This window comes from Ornithorhynchus anatinus, chromosome 7 (genome assembly GCF_004115215.2).
Source record: "Ornithorhynchus anatinus isolate Pmale09 chromosome 7, mOrnAna1.pri.v4, whole genome shotgun sequence".
Classification (NCBI taxonomy): domain Eukaryota; kingdom Metazoa; phylum Chordata; class Mammalia; order Monotremata; family Ornithorhynchidae; genus Ornithorhynchus; species Ornithorhynchus anatinus.
The window spans coordinates 10,504,661-10,524,275 of record NC_041734.1 but is presented as its reverse complement, the minus strand read 5'-3'; the positions used below and the strand labels follow the sequence as shown (position 1 = coordinate 10,524,275).

Genomic DNA, 19,615 nt, shown 5'->3' with positions numbered 1-19,615 from the left:
GTTTGGGGGGGTACAATGGAGCGAGTAGGCAAGATCCCTGCCCTCAAGGAGCTTGCAGCCTAGCAGAAGAGCTTCCAGTCTTGTCGTTCCGAAGGAAGGTCATTCCTGGGCACGGGAGCCAAATGTCATTTGGGACATTCTGAGGGGCTGTATGAGTCTACCCGAGCCCATCTCAAAAGTACCAAACTGTAAAATCAAGTGATAAATGCTAGCTTTACCTGGCAATTAACTGATCTCAATCAACAATTCAATAAATGATATTTCCTGAGTACTTACTATGTGCAGAGTACTGTACTAAGCACTTGGGAGAGTACAACAGATTTGGTAGACACATTACCTGCCTACAACGAACTTTTACTCCAGAGAGGGAGCCAGACATATCTATAAGAAATTTATAATACATAATTTGAAGATATGCACATAAGCACGGTGGGGTTGAGCGTGGGATCAAATACCCAAAGGCCACAGATCTAAGTGCGTAGATGACAAAGAAGAGAGAGGGACCCGGGGTCCTGCTCCCAAAGCTGAAGGGAATATTCTCACAGAGCTGTGAGGTCACCTCATCTGACGGGATGCTGCCTACCCACCACCCTTCCCTCTTAACCTGAAGCCGGCCCGGAGGCTCCCCCAAAAAGGAAGGGACAATATCAGGAGAGAGTGAAGAAGAGAGACATTAGAGAGACAGACAGACACCAGCTGAATGGGTTGGGTTCACTGCCTTCACTGGGTTAGTTCCTCAGTCAGCTGCAACAAATGGAAGAAGAGGTCAGGTTATCCGCCAGCCGTTCAATAGCATTGAGTTACACAAGATGTTAAATAGCGGCGTTTGTAACCATGAAACCGGAAGGCAGCTGAAGTTGGGCTTAGGGGGGGACGTTTTCCAGTCCGAGGCAGTAATCCAGTCATCATTTTCACCTACTCCGTATGCCAGGATTAAGATCAGTGTTGTGCAGGGGGAGAAGAAAATGGGTCAGAACATCCATAAATGAGGTGCTTTTACAAGGAGCGGGGTGGTAGGATGACATGGAATTTGGGAAACTGAGCAATAGGGAACCCTTAGATTGGAAGCGGGCAATCTCTGGAGAAGGTTGTTGGCCTCTTCATGAAGGTTAATTCAGAAATGACTTGAGCAAACTGAGGTTCCCAGCTGATATCATATTATAAAATGATGAACCTTTAACTGCAGATGAATCATTTCTAGTCCTTGCCGGGTGGCCTAATGGAAAAAGCTCGAAGGGGTGAGAGTAGGGAATCCTGGGTTCTAGTTCCAGTGCTGCCACTTACCTGCTGAATGGCCTTGGGAAAGTCACTAACCTCTCTGTGCCTCAGGTTTCCTTCATCTGTGGAATGGGGATAAGAGTAAACGATTTCTCAGTAACAGTAGATGAAAAGTCAAAATAAGATCTTCTCCCTAATGCCAACAGGGGGTGCGCTGAAAGAAAATTTTTTTGAAAAATTAGCAGCCTGTCTCTCCTGTAGATCATGGCCTTTGATCTGGTAAAACTGACACCTGGATTTATTTTTTTTTTGGTGTAATACATGTGTATGTCTGTCTGTGGCGGAGGGTGGGTGGTGTGGGGTGTGTGTGTGTGTGCGTAAGTGCAATGTCACTGAGATACTGGGCAATGGGATGGTGGGAATGGAGAAAAGAAAGGAGATGGAGAGAAATGGGGGAGGTGGGGCTCTGCTTAGGAAAAGTATCAGTGATGGCAGGTGCTCAGAGTTGGATGGCTTCACTTTTTGTCTTGGTCTCCCGAGTTGGGTAAACTCCGCAAAATGTTTTGAACTCTGTTGGCCTTTCCCCAGCCCGCCCCACCATCTCTCCCGCTTTCTTGGAGTACGATCCATCCCACCAGTTTTTCTTAAGAAGAAATTGGAAGTTTTCCACGTCCCCTCCCTCACTAGCCGCCGGGACCACCTGCGCTGGAGGAGCGTTAACAGCAGTCCCTGTCCTCTTTGAGACCACCTCAGTGGTTAGCCACTAAAGGCACTGGGAGAGTTTGTCCACTAACCCCAAGCCCCTGGTCGGGAGATTTGCTTAGCACCGCTAACGCAAAGACACGACGTTTGGGAATGCAAACCTTCACGTTTTTCTCAAGCAACCCCTGAAATCAGATTAAATGAGTTTCAAGGACTCTCTGTTCTCCCACTGCCCTGCTGATGTCAGCCAGGTTGTGGAATGGGTCAGCCTGCGGAGTCGGTCTCAGAAGGCATGTAAGTGACCAATCCAGAGTTTCCCAAAACCGAGTGTAGAGGAAGTAAAATCCAGGAGTCCCAGCTGGGCTCGGATGGGTGGGCTTCAAGGCTCACATTTCCTAGTCTCAATCCTCGTCTTCCCTCACCGTGGTCTTTTCTCTTTAAGTGCCGCATCGGAACACCCGCCTCTCCCCCTCTTGCTTAACCACGTTTGGCTCCAGGACTGCCGAGTCTCTACCCAACCCCGCTGTGCCCTGAGGTCCGGGTATAATATTTTGACATTTACTAAGCACCTCCTAAGGGCTAAGCACTGGGGTAAATACAAGAGAATCAGATTGAATACGCTCACAATCTAAGCATTGTACAGGAGAGGAAACTGCAGTACAGAGAGGTTAAGTGACTCTCCTGGGGTCACACAGCAGGCTAAAGGCAGAGCTGTGACTAGAACCGAAGTCTATTGACTCCCAGTCCCGTTTCTTTCATTAGACTATGCTGCCTCCCATAAGTTGAAGACAGCTGGCAGATGGATCTCCTCCCCAAGAAAGCTTTAGCTCTCAGGTGCCTGGTTCTAGGGTCTTGCTTTCTCTCCCCAGATAAGCCTCATTTGGTAGGAATGTTTCGGTTCTCCTCCGGTATGGTCAGGGGCCAGATGTGAACGCGACTTTCTCCTTTCCTCTCCCCCGCAGCAGTCCATGGGCTCAGAGCAGATGGAGATGCGCAAACGGCAGACGTCGGTGCCCCAAGAGCTGCCAGGCTCTGCCCCAGACAGCCCGGAGTGGGGACCACAAACCCCCATATGCTGTTGCTTCTGCTTGGTGCTGCTGTTGCAGCTGTTCATGGTAAGTTTCTCTCCTCCTTTGCTCACACCCACTGGGCTCAAAAGCAGCCAGTAGCCAGGAAGGCCCGCGCTCCTGGAAGAACACCAATTTATGGGTGTGAAGATAAGGGGCTGAGTCTGCCAATCCTAAATTTTCTCTTCTGCTTCTGCTGGTGCGGGGAGGCATCCCGGAAACCCAGAGCCTCACATGGGAAAGGTGGAACGTCTCTGGATCTGAAATCTCTTTCCCGGATCGTCAGCATCCTTGAGGTCAGGGAATGCACGTCTTGTTCTGCTGTACTCTCCCAACTGCTTAGTAAAGTGCTCCATCTGCTCTGATGGAGCATCAGTAGGTGTTCAATAAGTACTACTGCTTGGTCGATTGAGTTGAATGGATGGTTCCCATCACATTTAATGCCTCTGAACTGGTATGTCAGGAAGAGGGATCTAGTTAGTTATGGTGTTTTACCAAAAAGTGCTTGACTAAGGGCCAAACACTGTGCTAGGCAGTGGAAGAGTCAAGATGATCAGATCCAGACCACTGGGCTCACAGTCTAAGGAGGATAAAGATCTGGAATCTTTTGACATTAAGGCTCTTGGAGTCACTTTCAGGTCAAACAGAGGCACTGTGCTAAGCACTGTCAGGGTGAGCGTTACTGTACATTCACATGTGTAAAGAATTCCTATCTGTGGTTCATGAACGCTCCCAAAGTAAAACCTCCATCTCGGTACACCCGCGATAGCGGCGTGCGTCTAGTGGAAGGCTTATGGGCCTGGGAGTCAGAAAACCTGAGTTCAAATCTGGCTCTGCCTTCTTGCTTGCTGTGTTATCTTGGGCAAGTTATTTTAACTTCTCTGAATGCCCTCAGTTTCCTCATCTGTAAAGTGGAGATTAAGACTGTGAGTCTCATTTGGGACATGGACAATGTCTCCAACCTCATTAGCTTGTATATATACAGTTGCCTAATATAGTGCTTGGAACACACTGAATAAATGCCATAATTATTATTATTACAGAAGTGTCATCTTTTCATTTTTAATGTGGGGGCAAAAAGGGCCAGGGATTTTATGGCAGATGAAGAGCAAAAGGGGACCAGATACAGATAACTAAAAGGCGAGGAAGCCACCAATTTCATCCTGGATTGAAAACATGCAGGTCTTCTCAAAGACCTGGGATGAGCAAGGCTGGGAGTCTGGCTCACACAACTCTGTATGTGTGTGTGTGTGTGTGTGTGTGTGTGTGTGTGTGTGTTGGGGTTGGGGGCAGGGGGTGATCCTCCTTAGTCCTCAGGAAGACATTTCAACTCCAATTTGTAATAATAATGATAATTATCATTATAATAGTGGTATTTGTTAAGTGGTTACTAAACACTGGGGTAGATACAAGTTAATCAGGCTAGACACAGTCCCTGTCCCACTTGGTGCTCATAGTCTAAGTAAAAAGGAGAGCAGGTATTTAATCCCCGTGAAGATTAAAAAACTGAGGGTCACACAGCAGGTAACCGAGTGCGGAGCCAGGATTAGATCCAGGTCCACTAACTCGCAGACCCGTGCTTTTTCCACTAGGTCATTAAATATAAAATTCAGAAAACCCAGTATGTGCCTACAGAATTTGATGTACTTCAGTGACCTAAGATTCCTAATGCTACGACTTCTGAATTTGCATTTTTGCCATTCAATTATGTATCGCACAAATCAATGTCGTATTTCCTAACTTGTTGGGAATTCCTCAACAACAAAGAGGAATGCTGACAAGATGCTGAACAGAATGGAATAAGATTTCATTTATAAATGAAATGAATCTCCTGGTACCAAAATTGGAATTAAAGAAAATCCAATTCTATTGTACTCTTCCCCTGAGCCACTCCACTGCAAAACCACATTAATATTTAAGGAACATCTGCTGGGCAAGAGCCATTTTCTTTAAAACGCTAGTCGGCAAATTGAAATCACATCAATAAAAGAGATGCTCTTTCGTAGGTTAGGTTCTTTTTTAAAAATTAAAGTTGGCATTTACTTTTAATAAAATAAAACAAGAACTTGAAATGATTATTTTAGAATGGGAAGACACCACTGAGAATGATCATTTTCCTCAAGGACAAGGAGAGTTCAGTGCATTATTCAGTTCATCGAGGGGGCAGGATCTCAAATCCCTTTCAGTGGAAGGCCTGGGTAGAAGGAAGCTAGAAGAGGAGCCGGAACATATAGTAGGAGGTGGATGACTGTGAGGTCATTGTGGGCAGAGATCACGTTACCAACTCTGTTACTCTGTTATAGTGTACTTTCCCAAGCATTTACACTGGTGCTATAAGAACTCAGTAAATGCCATTGATTGATTGGCCTAAGGATTTACTTTCTTGCCGTTGGGAAACTTGAGAACGTACATCTGTATCATTCTCCCCCATTTTCCAAGTTCTCCATAGAGCCAGGCCGACTGGAAAATTCTCAGCCATACGTCGGCGCTCTGCGTGTAACTGATCTCTTTCCTCTCTTGGAGCTTTACCACTGGGCCATCCTTGTTGTCATAGGATGAATTCTGGAGTTGGGAGGGAGCGGGACAGATATCAATCTGGCAGATGTGCCTGGGGGAAACTGCCTGTTGTCAGTTTAAGATGGGAAGCTTTAGGTCCAGTGAGAGCCCGACGCTGACTTTCACTAGACGATCGATCCCAAGCGTTGAGGCTTCAGCGGCTCGAATGGTACTTGGCAGTTGCTACTTGCCCAGGGTTACACTGCCATTTCCACCAACTTTCGCAATATGTCCTTCCTATCCCCTTCACCCTCACTTCCTCACAGTTTTCTCACTTGCACATCACCTCCCCGCTACTTCTCCATGCACCTAAATCAATAATATCGAGCACTTAGTATGTGCAAAGCACTTGTACTAAGCATTTGGGAGAATATGACAGACTTAGGAACATGATCCCTTGCCCTTGAGGAACTTAACATTCTAGCAGCAGGAGACAGGCACTAATTTTTATAGGTGGGAGGAAGGAAGAAGAGAGGCTATGTGGCTATATCACCCCGCCACCTTTTCTCATCATCTGAACATACCGGTCCAATCAGTATTCTGTGCCCCACATGCAGTGTAAAAAGCTCCTGGCACAAGGCAAACCAGAGTAATGAGGCATAATGAAAAGAGCAAGGGACCTGGGCTCTCATCCCGGCTATGCCACTTGCCTGCTGTTGACCTTGGCACTTCACTTCTCTGTGCTTCGTTTACCTCAACTGTAAGCTCAATCGATCGATGGTATTATTGAGGGGGCGCAGACATGAAAATAATGACAGATGGGGAAAATGTCAGAGTGTAAGGATATGTACGTAAGTGTTGGCGCTGAGGGTGGGGTGAATATCAAGTGCTTAAGGGTTGCCCATCCAAGTGCGTAGGCAATGTAGAGGGGCGGTGAGGTAGGGGAAATAAGGTCTTAGTCTATGATTTTTAGGAGGCTTTGAAGGTGGGAAGAGTGGTGGCCTACAGGTTATGAAGGGGGGAGTTCCAGACCAGTGAGAGGACATAGGTCAGGGGTCAGCAGCAGGAGAGACAAGAAGCACCTGTTCTCCTCTCTTAGAGTGTGCATCCACATGGGACAGGGACTGGATCCCATAAGCTTATATTGTATCAAATCCTGTGTTTAGTAGAGTGCTTCACAAAGAGTTAAGGGCTCAACAAGTACCACAGTTATGATCTGGAAACTCCAGCATGGCAGGCACCTTTCTCTCCTTGTTCGTCGCTGTTGCCAATCTGACGGTGCCAAGATTAAAGGTGTTCTGTTGATTTATAGACACTTAATCCTTATAAAGGGAAACAAAAGGTACTGTGTGCTCTGCCAGATAGAATCATCTTCAATTTTTCTTTTTAAATCGAGAATAAACTGCAAAGCAATTTTCTCTGCCCAATTCTGTACTTTTATTGGTCTGTGAATGTTCAAAAGATCAAAGGAAACTAATTTGCACAATCGCAAGTTTGAAATTATTCATTTTTTTTTAGGATGCTTGAAGATCCGATTTGCATCTGAGGCGATGGCCCAGGAAAAAGTCCAATTACTCTTGGCTTTCAAATCACTCATCATTTTCCAAGAACAACTGTTTATGGGGAGCAGGGAATATGAAACAGAATAAAGGGGCTGAAATTAAGCCTCCTATTTTTAGTCCTGATTTGAAGAGGAACCTTTTAAAAATAGCCTGAAGTGCTCAGCAGGAAAATTTTGACTGGAAATCAAGTAGCCCCACTATCTGGGTCCAAACCTCCAGGAACTGATGGTCTTTAACAAATTTGCACCCCATTCAAAAGAGAGCTCATTTTCAGGGGGAAGGGAATTATGCCGCTCCCAAGCCCCAGGCTGCCTTCCAGTGAGGAATCCCTCATTGCAGAAGCCTTTATTTACAGAAGACTTCCCTGCTGCAGTAATAATAATGTTGGTATTTGTTAAGCGCTTACTTTGTGCCTAGCACTGTTCTAAGCGCTGGGGTAGACAGGGGAATCAGGTTGTCCCACTTGGGGCTCACAGTCTTCATCCCCATTTTACAGATGAGGTAACTGAGGCACCGAGAAGTGAAGTGACTTGCCCAAAGTCACACAGCTCACAAGTGGCCGAGCCGGGATTCGAACCCATGACCTCTGACTCCAAAGCCCGTGCTCTTTCCACTGAGCCACGCTGCAGTAAGATAGCCACAGGGATGGCCTTCTTTCAATGAGCTGCAGAAGTTCCCAAGGTGGAAGCCACCAAAGGGTTTTGTCACCCAGAAAGTAGGGGCAGAAGGATTGAAGAACTGTTGGTCCCTGAAACAGATCTTACAACGAAGCTTCGCTTTGTTCAACTTTTTAACGTGTCTCAGTGGAAAACCCACGAGAGGTCGTCCACTGAGTTGGGAACTAGAAGCAAAGAAAAGTTTCCTAAAATAATTTCTGGTGTCTGTGAGCTCCTGTGCTTCCTTCCTTCCTTCCCCTCTCCCTCCATCTTCGCAACAGCTCTCTTCAGTGTTAACAATCCTTTCGTATTCCGTATTCCGAGGGAGTCTACCAACAAGAACAATGGATGAGCCTTGGGCCAGAGACGTGTCTCTTTCCTGCCTTTTTCTCTCCCCTGCACCTCCTACCTTCTTAGTGGCCCCACTTCAACCCACTTTGTGCTCCAGGAAATCTGGTCGCTTTGGATATGGGCACAGGGGCTAGGCAGTATAAAGATTCATATAGGGATTGAGTATGAAAGGTTTGGGGGCAGTAGTAGGGGAGAGAGATAGTAAAGTAGGATGGAAGGAGGAAGAGAAGTATATCTCAAGGCGTAACCAACGGTGGGAGTGGAGCATAATCCTGGCAAGGGCCTGGGGCACTGAAACATCAAAATCCCGAAAACCCAGAGGCAAGAAGTCAAGAGTATGTTACTGAAGGGAAACAGCATTTTTTCACGAAGACCAGGGCCTTAGTGCCATGTCGCATTATCAAGGGCTGATTTCCAGAGTCCACCATGAGGAGGCTAGAAAAATAACCGATGCTCCTTTGCTGTAACTGAAGTTATTACACAATCTCCACACATCTCAGGGGCAGCTCCCCCTTGGAATCCTGGACCAGATTCTCATCACTGACATTTCCTCTTTTCTCTATCCTCCATCTTTTCTGCAGTCCTGTATCCTACTTAACAAAGGGAGCCGAAGGCATCATGCAGTATTAATGTCCAAGCACAATCACTGCTAGCCACTCAGCTGTCTAGGTCTATATCCATCTCCTTTTATCCACCATTACCCCAGAGCAAATAGAGGAACCCCTAGGCCTTCTCTGTAGAAGCAGAGTCAAAAGACCTTTTCTACTGCTAATTAACTGACCATTCTAAGGAAAAAAACCCACCATCCTAGCAGTTCCACCAGGATCTATCCAAGCCCTCACTATTAAGGACAGGGACCGAATCTTAGATTTCCTCTGTATGTTGTGTAAGTGCCTTGTAAAAGGCTCTGCATACAGTAAAAGGTCAGTCAATATTGCTGTGAGCAATGATGCCGTTGGTCTGTTTCCGGAACAGACCTCTCGCAAGAAAACAATTCAAATAAAAGCAATCCAACAAAGTCAGTGTTGGAAATGGACATAGCCCTCGTCGTTGGTGACCTCGGGACTTAGTAGGAGCGGTATTTGAAATAGGATTTATTAACCACTTAATGGGTACAAAAAGAGAGGCCTCGCCCCATGCCCCAGAGGGTGGCATGGTCAAGATACTCTGGCTGACCCACTGGCCCTTAGTTCCAGGTCCTCGGGACCGCCTCCGGGTAGGGGCAACCAGTCTAAAGGGAGGCATTGCCAACCCGGATAATCCCACCATTCTGGTGTTCTGGCCTCTTGGAGTGGGAGGGGCACCAAGAAGACTATTTCTGGAGCGGCACCCACAATGCTGGGAGCCTAGAAATGTTTCCACCGGCTGCTGCGGGTCATTCAGGGACAACACCACTTCTCCTGAATCTTCCCACAGATGGCTCAGCCAGCATTTAGCTCTAGATACCCGTTCTAGGGGACCTATCCAGGGGTCCTCACCCTTTCTGGAGCCTTGGGCCCATCAGCCTCCCCTCATAACTTTTAATAGCTGGAGAGAGGGGGGCTAGGTTGAGGAGGGGCTTCCCCAACTGGTCTCCACTAAAAACCATCATGAGTAAGTCCCGGAGCCAGCATTTCCTTTTCTGTCCGGCATACCCTACTGACAAGACCTCAATCGGAAAAACACCTCTATTTGAGTTCATTTCATTTTCAATTTAGAAATGGGATTTTCTGAACGCAGATGGGAAAGTACCAGGGAAACCTGAAAATTATTCCAGAAAATATTTGTTGCGGTTTGAGTGTAACTGCATGGTTCGCAGTGAACTTTATGCTAAATTGTGAACATGTTGTGAACTCCTGCTAAACTGTAAACTCTTTGAGGGCAATGATCACGTCTACTCACTTTATTGTACAATACAACAGAGTTAGCAGATGTGCTCTGACCACGAGTTTACAGTCTAGAGGGGAAGACAAATATAAAAAAGCAATTTATAGTACATAAAGACATGCACCTAAATGTTGTGGGGTTGAGCATAGGGTGAATATCAAATGCCCAAAAATGACCGATCCATGCAGAAGAAAGAGGGAGCTGGGGAAAAGAGGGCTTAATTGGGGAAGGCCTCTTGGAGGAGATATGAATTTAATAAGGCTTTGAAGGTGGGGAGAGTGGTGGTCTGGCATGTACTGAGGAGAAGGGAGTTCCAGGCTAGGGGGAGGGTGTAGGAAAGGGGTCGGCCGCGAGATAGATAAGATCTATAGTAAGCTAGTGCTAGGGGAGCAAAGTCTGCCGGCTGGGCTGTAGTAGGAGATCAGAGAAATGAAGTAGGATGGAGGGAGCTAATGTTATCATTAGGGCTGATAGCAGGCAGAAACAACAGCCAGTTGAAACTAGGAAGAATCTGAGTCATGTATCTGGTTAGACAGCACTTTGTGTACTTTCACGAAGATAAAGCAGAGGTGAATGCCTCTCTTTTGCTCTAGCACTGCAAGACCACCCTTGGAAAGGCCTGAACTAGTGGTGACTAAAATGCCTTGGTTAGGAATGTGCTCCCGAACCAAGACGATTAGAAAATTATGCCTCTATGTTTCCTTCTCCTGTTTTCAGTCACCTAAGCTTAGGGAAAAGATCCAGAAAGGGGTCCTTTCTGCCATCCAGCATCATGGGGCCAGCGCGCAGGTTTTTGCGGCTGAATTCCGGAAGGAGTGCCTGTGTGCCAGGATCGGTCGCTGACTTACCCGCCTGGACACCGCGTGCCAGCTAGTCACTCAATCATCCAGGTTCAGGGGATGGTTACCTCAATACTGCTGACTGGAGAGCAGGCAGGGTGGTGCGGGCTAGAGGGGAAGGGTTTTTGATCAAGTTTCTCTCTCCAGCTCTGCCCGCCGGGACTGGACCCTCAGCCCACAGAGCAGTGTCTTCCCTGCCTGGAGGGGATCGCGAAGAAAGAGGGGTGAACAGGGGCCGGGTGTGAACTGCAAGGGAGGGCTGTAGGCCAAGACCTACCTGAGGGCTAGGAATCCGCCAGCGGCTTCAGGCCGAGCCCACCTTCTGAAAGGCCCTTCAAACTAACCTCAGCAGGCCAGCTCCCAAACTGGAACTAATTTGGAGTCCAAGGCCACGGTGGGAATCAGAGGTGCAGGCTTGGAGCTTTTGGCAAGATGTCTGCAAAGCCTGCATCTTCCCCACTGAAGGATGAATGAGGCATGAACTGGGACAGGGTGGTATGGGAGGAAGGGAGGCACTGGGATGCTACGGGTGGGATGGAGGCTTCGGGAAGGCAGGTACTGGGTGATTCACTCCCCTTCCCAGATGAGGAAATGGAAGATCAAAGAACGGTTTGCAGCAGTTTTCAAACGCTTGGCCACCTTCTTCCAAACTGCAGTCAAAGGAGTGAGCCTTGGTCAAATGGCCAAGATGGGACTAAGTCCCAGAGGAGCAACTTATGCTCTGAAATGAACAGGGGAAACTAGAGAAAACCCGCCTGGGGCAAGTTGACTCCTTATCCCAGCCTGACCAACAGATACTTCTTCCCTTGCAGTCTTGCGGTTCAGAATCAAGATGAGGAACGGGCCAGGAGAGCTTCCCAAGAGGTCCAAGGAGAGGGCCTGACCATCTGTGAAGAAAGGTAAGCGGCAGCACAGCAAGGTGCAAACAGGCAGCGCGGACTCAGTTTGGCATCACCCATTTCCAGGAGAGGCTTGGGCCGGTGGGGTTGGAGGAAACCACGGGGCACCTAAGGCGAGGGTATTCCTCAAAGGGGCCTTTCGACTTGAACTATTCGTTTCTGAATCGCGCTGCTCAGGACAAAACAAACCCCGGAATACCCGCCTGCAGGGACAGTGCCGCGCAGACAGAGGCTAGTGCCTGGTGCTGGGAGTCAGGAAACCCGGGTCCTAGTCCCCACTCCGCCACCTGTATGCTGAGGGAAGTCACTTGACTTCTCTGTGCCTCGGTTGCCTCATCTACAAAAGGGGAATAAGATATATTGGGAGCTCTATGTGGGACAGACTGTGTCCAACCGGATAAAATAGTATCTGCCCCGGCACTCGGCACATAAAAAACGCTGAATAAATGGCATGTGATGCTGAGCCTCCTGACTCAAGCTCCACTTCCAAGCCCTGCTCAGAATCCATGGTGTCAAGCCGTGCTCATCTGACGCGACAGGCAGCAAGTGTTGAGACAAATTTTCCAACTCCGCCTTTCCCCCCTCCCCATCCTTCAACCCTTTGGGAGCCTGGAATGCTTTTTAGGGGGACCAAGGTTCTGGCAGGCTGGCAGTCGGCAGCACAGAGCCACCAGCCCCTCCAGGAAAGAGCTGTCAATCAGGTGGACCCCCGGGACAAGTCGGAAAGAATGGGAATGCCCCAGCAAGAAGCCTTGTCTATTTAGCCTGCCCTGCCTGGGTTTCAGCTGCTCCCTAGAAACTGGCAAAAATAACCGCAAACACCTGCCACTTAGGGGGCTAAATACAAGGGCTGAAATGGTTCCTACTGACAGACATAGGGGGATTCTAATTCAGTCACTACTCGTGGTTTTCAAACACACGACAGTTTACCTTCTTGGCAGTCTTGGCCACTGGCCTCTAGCAAATTATTTAGATAATGCCATTTACCCCTCAATTACATGGATATTTCAGAGGTGAGTTGTTGCCTCTGGGATATTGGATAATCTAAGCCAAAAATGCACTTTTGGGGCTCGAATGAGCTAATTTGGGCAACCCAGTCCACGGTAAACTGTGACATAACAACACACTCATTTTAGCTGTAGGGATAATATCGCTATGGACTGCTAGCTCTCACTTTCCTTTTCAGCCTGCACATCTCCTCCCTAAGGATCTTCTTGGAAAGCAATCCTAAGAGTTTGCGGGGGACTGGAAACCCGAACCCTTATTAACAATCTTGCCGCCGTACCCCAGATTTGAACTAGAGCTCCTGTTTATATCACGCACCCCCACGTGGGACAGGGACCTTGTGTATTCTGTTTTCCCTTGTGTCTACCCCAGCACTCGGTGCAAAGCTTGGCATCCTCAGTTTTGCCATATGTGTTTTCACTTCATCAATTAACGCATTAGAGAGATTTTTTAATATATTTAAGTGCTATGTGCCAAGCATTGTACTAAACAACCGGGTTAGATACAAGATAATCAAGTCAGAATGCTTCTGAGAAGCAGCGTAGCCTAGTGGAAAAAGCACAGGTCTGGGAGTCAGAGACCTGGATTCCTAATCTGGATCTACCACTTGTTTGCTATGTGACCTTTGGCAGGTCACTCAACTTCTCTGTGCCTCAAGTTACCTCATCTGTAAAATGGAGATTATGACTGTGGGCCCTATGTGAGAGAGAGACTATGTCCAACTGGATTATATTGTATCTACCTAGCACGTAGTACACTGCCCGGCATATTGTAAGCGCTTAACAAATACCATAAAAAAGGCCCATTTTGGGTTGGAAAATGGTCGTGGGCAGGCCAAGGATGTTTTCCTTTAAAACTGGGTTTTTACGACAACGTAACCTCCACGTTGTTGGAGGATGGAGGGAATAAAACTGCCATTCCCTTAAGAAACCTGGCATAAAATTAAAGGTAGTTCACCATCTAGTGAAGCTCCAATAGAGACAAAGAATAAGGAAGCCTGTAATTGTCCTGGCTTAAGGAAAGTTTAACTTTTGTAGGATACTAGTAGGTCTTCTACTCCTTGAATTTCAGAGCAAAATTGCCAAAAAAAATGCCAGGAGAAAAACTTTAATGTTTTGCTGCAACTGTACTCCTCGGAAAAGCAACTGAAGCATTTTCTCAGTATCTGCAATCACAAATACACGATAACTAAAGAGTTCGTGACAAAAGTGGGAAACTACTGGTAAACTGAAAAGGATAAAAAAGTCATGTATGAGTTCCACTTTCGAGCTGACAAACGCCCAATGTTAAAAAGGGAGTGTAAAAAAGTGGTAAAAAAATAAGTTAAGCCCCATCATTCTTTCATGTTTTTAGAGCTAATTGATGATGTAAGCACAGTTGTCACCATTTGATTTTTAATCCAATGGTGCTCCCATTTCCTATTCGGCATCTAACAGCAGTCAGTCCTGGCTGTGACTCATCACTTGGCATGGGGAAAAATGCCTTTCTCCAACAAAACTCCCAAACTCCCACATTTCTGTCCACCTGAGCTTCTCTGCCCACCCCCCACGCCCCTCACCCTAAAAAGAGGAAAGGAATGCAATTGTTGTTGTAGTCTTTCTGGATTCACAGATATCCAGGTTTCGAGCAATGGAAGCTGGGCTCTTGAGTTCATGCACCACATCCTGATTTGCCAAGAATCCACCCACTTTGCAACTGCCACGTAGGCGTTCCGGGAGCTCCACGCTGCCTTGCGCCCTTCACCCTAATGCCAGCATCTCTGATCTCTGGGGGCTGCCAAAAGGCTCCCTGGGCAGCAGGGAAAGGAACAGGGATTTGAAAGCTCACTAATTCTGCCTGTCAGGGGAATTTACTTCATCTTGTGGGTGGAGGAGGAGGGAGGGAGACTCCAGTAATACAATAATAATAATAATGTTGGTCAGGTGTTAAGTGCGTGCTTACTATGTGCAGAGCACTGTCTTAGCGCTGGGGTAGATTTACAGGGTAATCAGGTTGTCCCACATGAGGCTCACAGTCTTAATCCCCATTTTACAAATGAGGTAACTGAGGCACAGAGAAGTAGAAGTAGCTGGGTGGGTTTCACAGAAGTTACCCTTGGGGGACACAGCCATGATCCCCATAGCAGGAGCTGGGGTTTGAGGATTCAACTTGGATCCGAAATAGATATTTTCAAAACGGAAAAATTCTCCAAAATGACACCCGCCCCATTCAGACCCAGACAATAGAGAGGTATGTACGTCCCCATCTCCCCACAAGGCTGACGGTTACAAGACCGGGTGATTTTACCGATCTCTTTAGAGTCATTTCTCTGAACGATCACCACCATTTTTAAATTGTGGCAAGCTTACAGCCCAAAGATGAGAGAACTGACTGCACACAACCTCTCAGCCTGAGAGGGGCCAAGAACTACGTATGGGCTTTCCTTCACATGCCATGACTGAATTTAATTCGCTTGCGCTAATGCGTCACTTTCCTTTCTCCTCTGCGCCACTCCACCAAGCTTGACTCCTACTCTTGAACAAGTGAATACCTGGGCTCAGTCATTTGACAATCTGATGATGACTCCGGCTGGAAGAAATACGTTCCGAGAATTCCTCCGCTCCGAATTCAGTGAAGAGAATATGCAATTCTGGATGGCCTGTGAAGAACTGAAGCAGGAGGCCAGCAAAACCAAAGTCGAAGAGAAAGCCAAGCTAATATACGACAATTACATTTCCAGCCTTTCTCCCAGAGAGGTATGTGAGCCTCCTCCCCCACCAAGCTGGTTTTCCATACATTCCAAGCATCCTCCAAGGCTTTCGCCTTTGGAAACACTAGTCCCTCGGCTGCCTGGTCACTTTGCTCTGACATTTGGAGACTGCTCCTGCCGTGTCACCCATTTCACATTTCAATACATCCTGCTTTTTCCAAAGCAATTCAATCCCATATGGAAAATATCACCCACACATACACAATCCATTTTTACTGATCTGATTCGGGTAAACTGTTTTGAAGAAGCCCAAGTGACATTTTCCTATTCAGACCATACACATTAAACTTTAAACCTGACAGACATTTGCCCCTGAATGGACCGACTCTTGAACTATTAATAAAGGTCAATCCTCTCAGAGTGAGAGCTCCGCTGCATTGTCCTGCAGTGCCCACTTTCCTATTCAGCTTTGTCAGCAGTCAGATCAAGCTATGACAAATCTGCAAGGGGTGAAATGAACGCTCTGTTTAATTATTTGATTGTACTTATTGAGCACTTTGGAAGTGGTTGGAAGAATACGGTACAATAGAGTCGGTAAACACATTCCTCGCCTATAATGACCTCAGTTGTTTCCCTAAATTCCATACTCATTTCTGTTAAGTCCAGCTTCACTTTCACTCAAACAGAAAGGAGATCCCAACTTTCCTCTATTATTAAAGATTTCTTTATATTGTGGTAATTATAATCAACTGTATTTATTGAGTGCATACTGGGTGCAGAGCACTGTACTTCCCACTTGGGAAAATACAACTAAGAGATACGGCCTCTGCCCTCATGGAGTTTTCAACCTATCTTAAGGAGAAGCGCTTAGTACAGTGGTCTGCACACAGTAAGCGCTCAATAAATACTATTGAATGAGAAGGTCTTAGTCAAACACTTTGACAAATTCCAATTTTACATGGTACATACATTTTTAAATATATGATTGGAATGCCCCTACCCATCAATTGAAACACACATTTTCATCAGCAGAACTTAGCAATATTTAAACCAGTCTTTCTGCCCAGCAATTCATGGCTTTTACCTGCTAAATTTTAAAATGACAACTGGGACTTGACAACATTCACAGACCCAGGACTGCTTCCGCTTATAAATATTTCTCAGCAAAGAACAAGTACTATTCTTTGGAGGAAGGGAGAGGGGGAGGGAGGTGGGGAGAGAGAGAAAGACGGAGGAAAGAAAGGAGAGGAAAGACTTTTAAGCCAATGACTACATGCCTTGTTATCCTCTCCAGGTCAGCTTGGACTCCCGCGTAAGAGAGGTGATCAACGAGAACATGCAGGAACCATCACAACACATTTTTGACGACGCCCAACTTCAGATTTACACCCTGATGCACAGAGACTCGTACCCCCGATTCATGAACTCTGCTATCTACAAGGACTTGCTTCGGTCCTTATCTGAAGCATAAGATTTTCCCAATGTATTTACTGGGGGGAAAAAAACACCAAAAACCCAAACTGAACAAAACAGAACACTGTGGCGGACCACATCTAAGTCAGAGTGTTTAGCGCTACCCGGACGTCACGTGGAAGTAATACTCAGGCACACTGTCGTACTGGACGGCGGATTCCATCGGCAGCCGTGGATCACCTCGGGTGACGTTTGAGCCAAAGATGTGGGAAAATGATCAGGCGTTCTACTAAGATAGTCATTTTATTTTTACAATGCTAGCAGCATTTTATCAGAGGTAAGAGTGTCTTAGTGAAGGCTGCCGGTGTGTTCTGTATGACCTTTGAAGGATAGGGGGATACTCTTGGACTTTCTTTTGCATGAGTTATGACTGTGTCTTTGCTCCTAAGCAGAACGGTTAATTCAATGTCTATCTCCCTACCCTCCTCACATCACTCTCTGTGAAAAACAGAACGGGTCGAACCCCGGCCACACCCTGGGGTTGAAAACTCACATTTTGGAATAGAAATAAATAGAAGGTCACTACTTGTGAAAATGGTATTTCACCTAGTTTTACGCTATATTAATGTGGGGAGAAGGTGCGTTTATATTCACCCATCCCCACACACTGATAATACAAGCAGTACACTCATGAGAGTTAATATGGATTGTTTTCAAATTTGTGGTAATCACTGTTTGGAGAAGCGCTGCTTGGATGATTCTTTTGTTGAAAAGAGGTACTATTATTTTACTATTTGGGTTTATCTACAGAATGCATTTTTAAGTTAACGATGTGTTCCCCCTTTTAAAAATGATCTCCAACTGAACCTATTTCCAGTTTATTTTGGAAAGAGAAGATGAAGTATGGGCATTTATAGTCTTTATAAAAAAATAAAGCAAAACTTTTCTCTCAATACTTCCCCTACTTCTTTTTATAAAGGAATACTCGGTTAAAAGTCAAGTGCTTTTAGAATAGAACTCTAGCAACTTGTGAACCATATTACCCAGCAATACTTAAAAATACTTTGAATTTTATAGGCTGAAAGTCAAATTTATCCATATACACATTCCTGATCTCTGCATGAGACAAATTAATGTTTTCTTTCCTCTGCCTTGCTGTCATTTTTCTTTTCCTCCCTTCCTTTCTTTCAGTGGTGTCTCTCCCTCTTCCCATATGTTTTCATTTGCTGTCTTTTGGTTCATGAAGGTTCATTTTAAACACTAGGTAAAAACACGCTGGCGTTAGGTCAGAAAAACATTGTGAGTGTTCATTTTGGCACGGTAGGGGACTTCCACCACTGGAGACTTTAGGGGATGGATCTTTTGACTGCTTAAGCTGTGTCTCCTCTCTCAGGGTTGCACCTGGGGAGTTTCCAGTACTCTACCAGTCTCGGCTACGGGAGGGAGATTTAAGCAGAGGCCGAACCACTACATTCCTAGCCTGGGCAGTGGCTAGCGAGTGGAAGGCAACCTGCTGCGCAGCAGCGGCAGGTGAGAAAGTCGAGGACAAGTTTACTGCGCGGAAGGGGGCGATGGTAAAGCACCTCTGGATTTTTACCAAGAAAACTATGGATACACTACCAGAACGACTGCAGATGGAGGGCAGGGTGTTCTGAGAGAGATGTGTCCGTTGGGTCGCTATGGGTCGGAAATGACTCGATGGCAAAAGACAAGACAAGATGTGTCTGCCCCATGGCTGGGGTACGGACGTCGTGAGCTTTGTGTTCCGTCCAGTTCTCCTCCCTACAATCCATGAACATCCTAGTTAAATTTAGTCGACATTTCAACACAGTTTTATCTTATTAAAGATGTGATTATGCTGACAGCATCAATGGTTCCATGTGGACGTTATGATTTTAAAGTACATGGACCTATTATGACCCCGAATAGAGAACATAAATGGAAAAAATATGGCTCTTTTAAAGAAAGCTCGAAAAGCAACCGAGAAACACACGATTTGTTCATTTATTTGACTATTCGGTTCACCAAATAGGAGGTAGGTTCCTCTGTCCTTATAATCAGCCTCATTAAAAACTAAATAATTAGCTCTGCCACTGAAGACTGCCTAGGGAGATGAATGGGAACAAGGTAAGTCATTTGTGGGACGGTCACCTGTGGCTTCATTTTCCATATGCTCATTCTATAAACAAGTTGGTGTACAAGAGTTCATAGAGAATGGAGTTTGAAAATTGGATTGAGTTTATAGCAAAATGCCAGAGCGAGACTTGGGCATACAAATGTCCAGGTCTGCACTGGGCAAAATGAATTTCAGTGAGATAAAAAGTCAAAGACCTCCAAATTTGTTTATTTAATGGCACTTAAGTGCTTACTATATGCTAGACACTGTACTAAGTGCTGGGAGTTAGAAGGTCATAGGTTCTTAGCCTGGTTCTGCCACTTGTCTGCTGTGTGACATTGGGCAAGTCATTTCACTTCTCTGGGCCTTAGCTACCTCATCTATAAAATGGGGATTGAAACCGTGAACTCCACGTGTGTCAGGGGCTGTGTTATCCATCCCAGTGCTTGGCACACAGTGGCATGCTCAAGGTCACACAGCAGACAAGTGGAATAACAGGGATTAGAACCCAGGTTCTTCTGACTCCCAAGCCCGTGCTCTATCCATTAGGCCATGACACTGGGAATCAAGCTGAGTTAATTTTCCAGCCAACAGTATCAACAGTGTTTCCCCGTGCAATGCCCCAAAACATGGCATTAAACGCTTACTAATTAGATTGGGCATGGACCCTGTCCCACCTGGCTCACATTTTAAGGAGGGAGGATAGGTACCTTTCCTCATTTTTACAGGTGAAGGA

General features: G+C 46.3%; 1 protein-coding gene across 1 annotated transcript in view; it reads left to right on the top strand.

Annotated features, from left to right (window-relative positions):
• RGS20 (regulator of G protein signaling 20) overlaps positions 1–17,718 on the top strand; it is a 43,771-nt gene extending 26,053 nt beyond the window's left edge. Inside the window, 5 exon segments of the mRNA XM_029068538.1 lie at positions 2,883–3,008; positions 3,010–3,035; positions 11,570–11,656; positions 15,162–15,396; positions 16,645–17,718. Of these exon segments, the coding sequence (XP_028924371.1) occupies positions 2,883–3,008; positions 3,010–3,035; positions 11,570–11,656; positions 15,162–15,396; positions 16,645–16,821 (651 nt within the window). The 3' untranslated portion in view covers positions 16,822–17,718.
• The last annotated feature ends 1,897 nt before the right edge of the window (positions 17,719–19,615 follow it).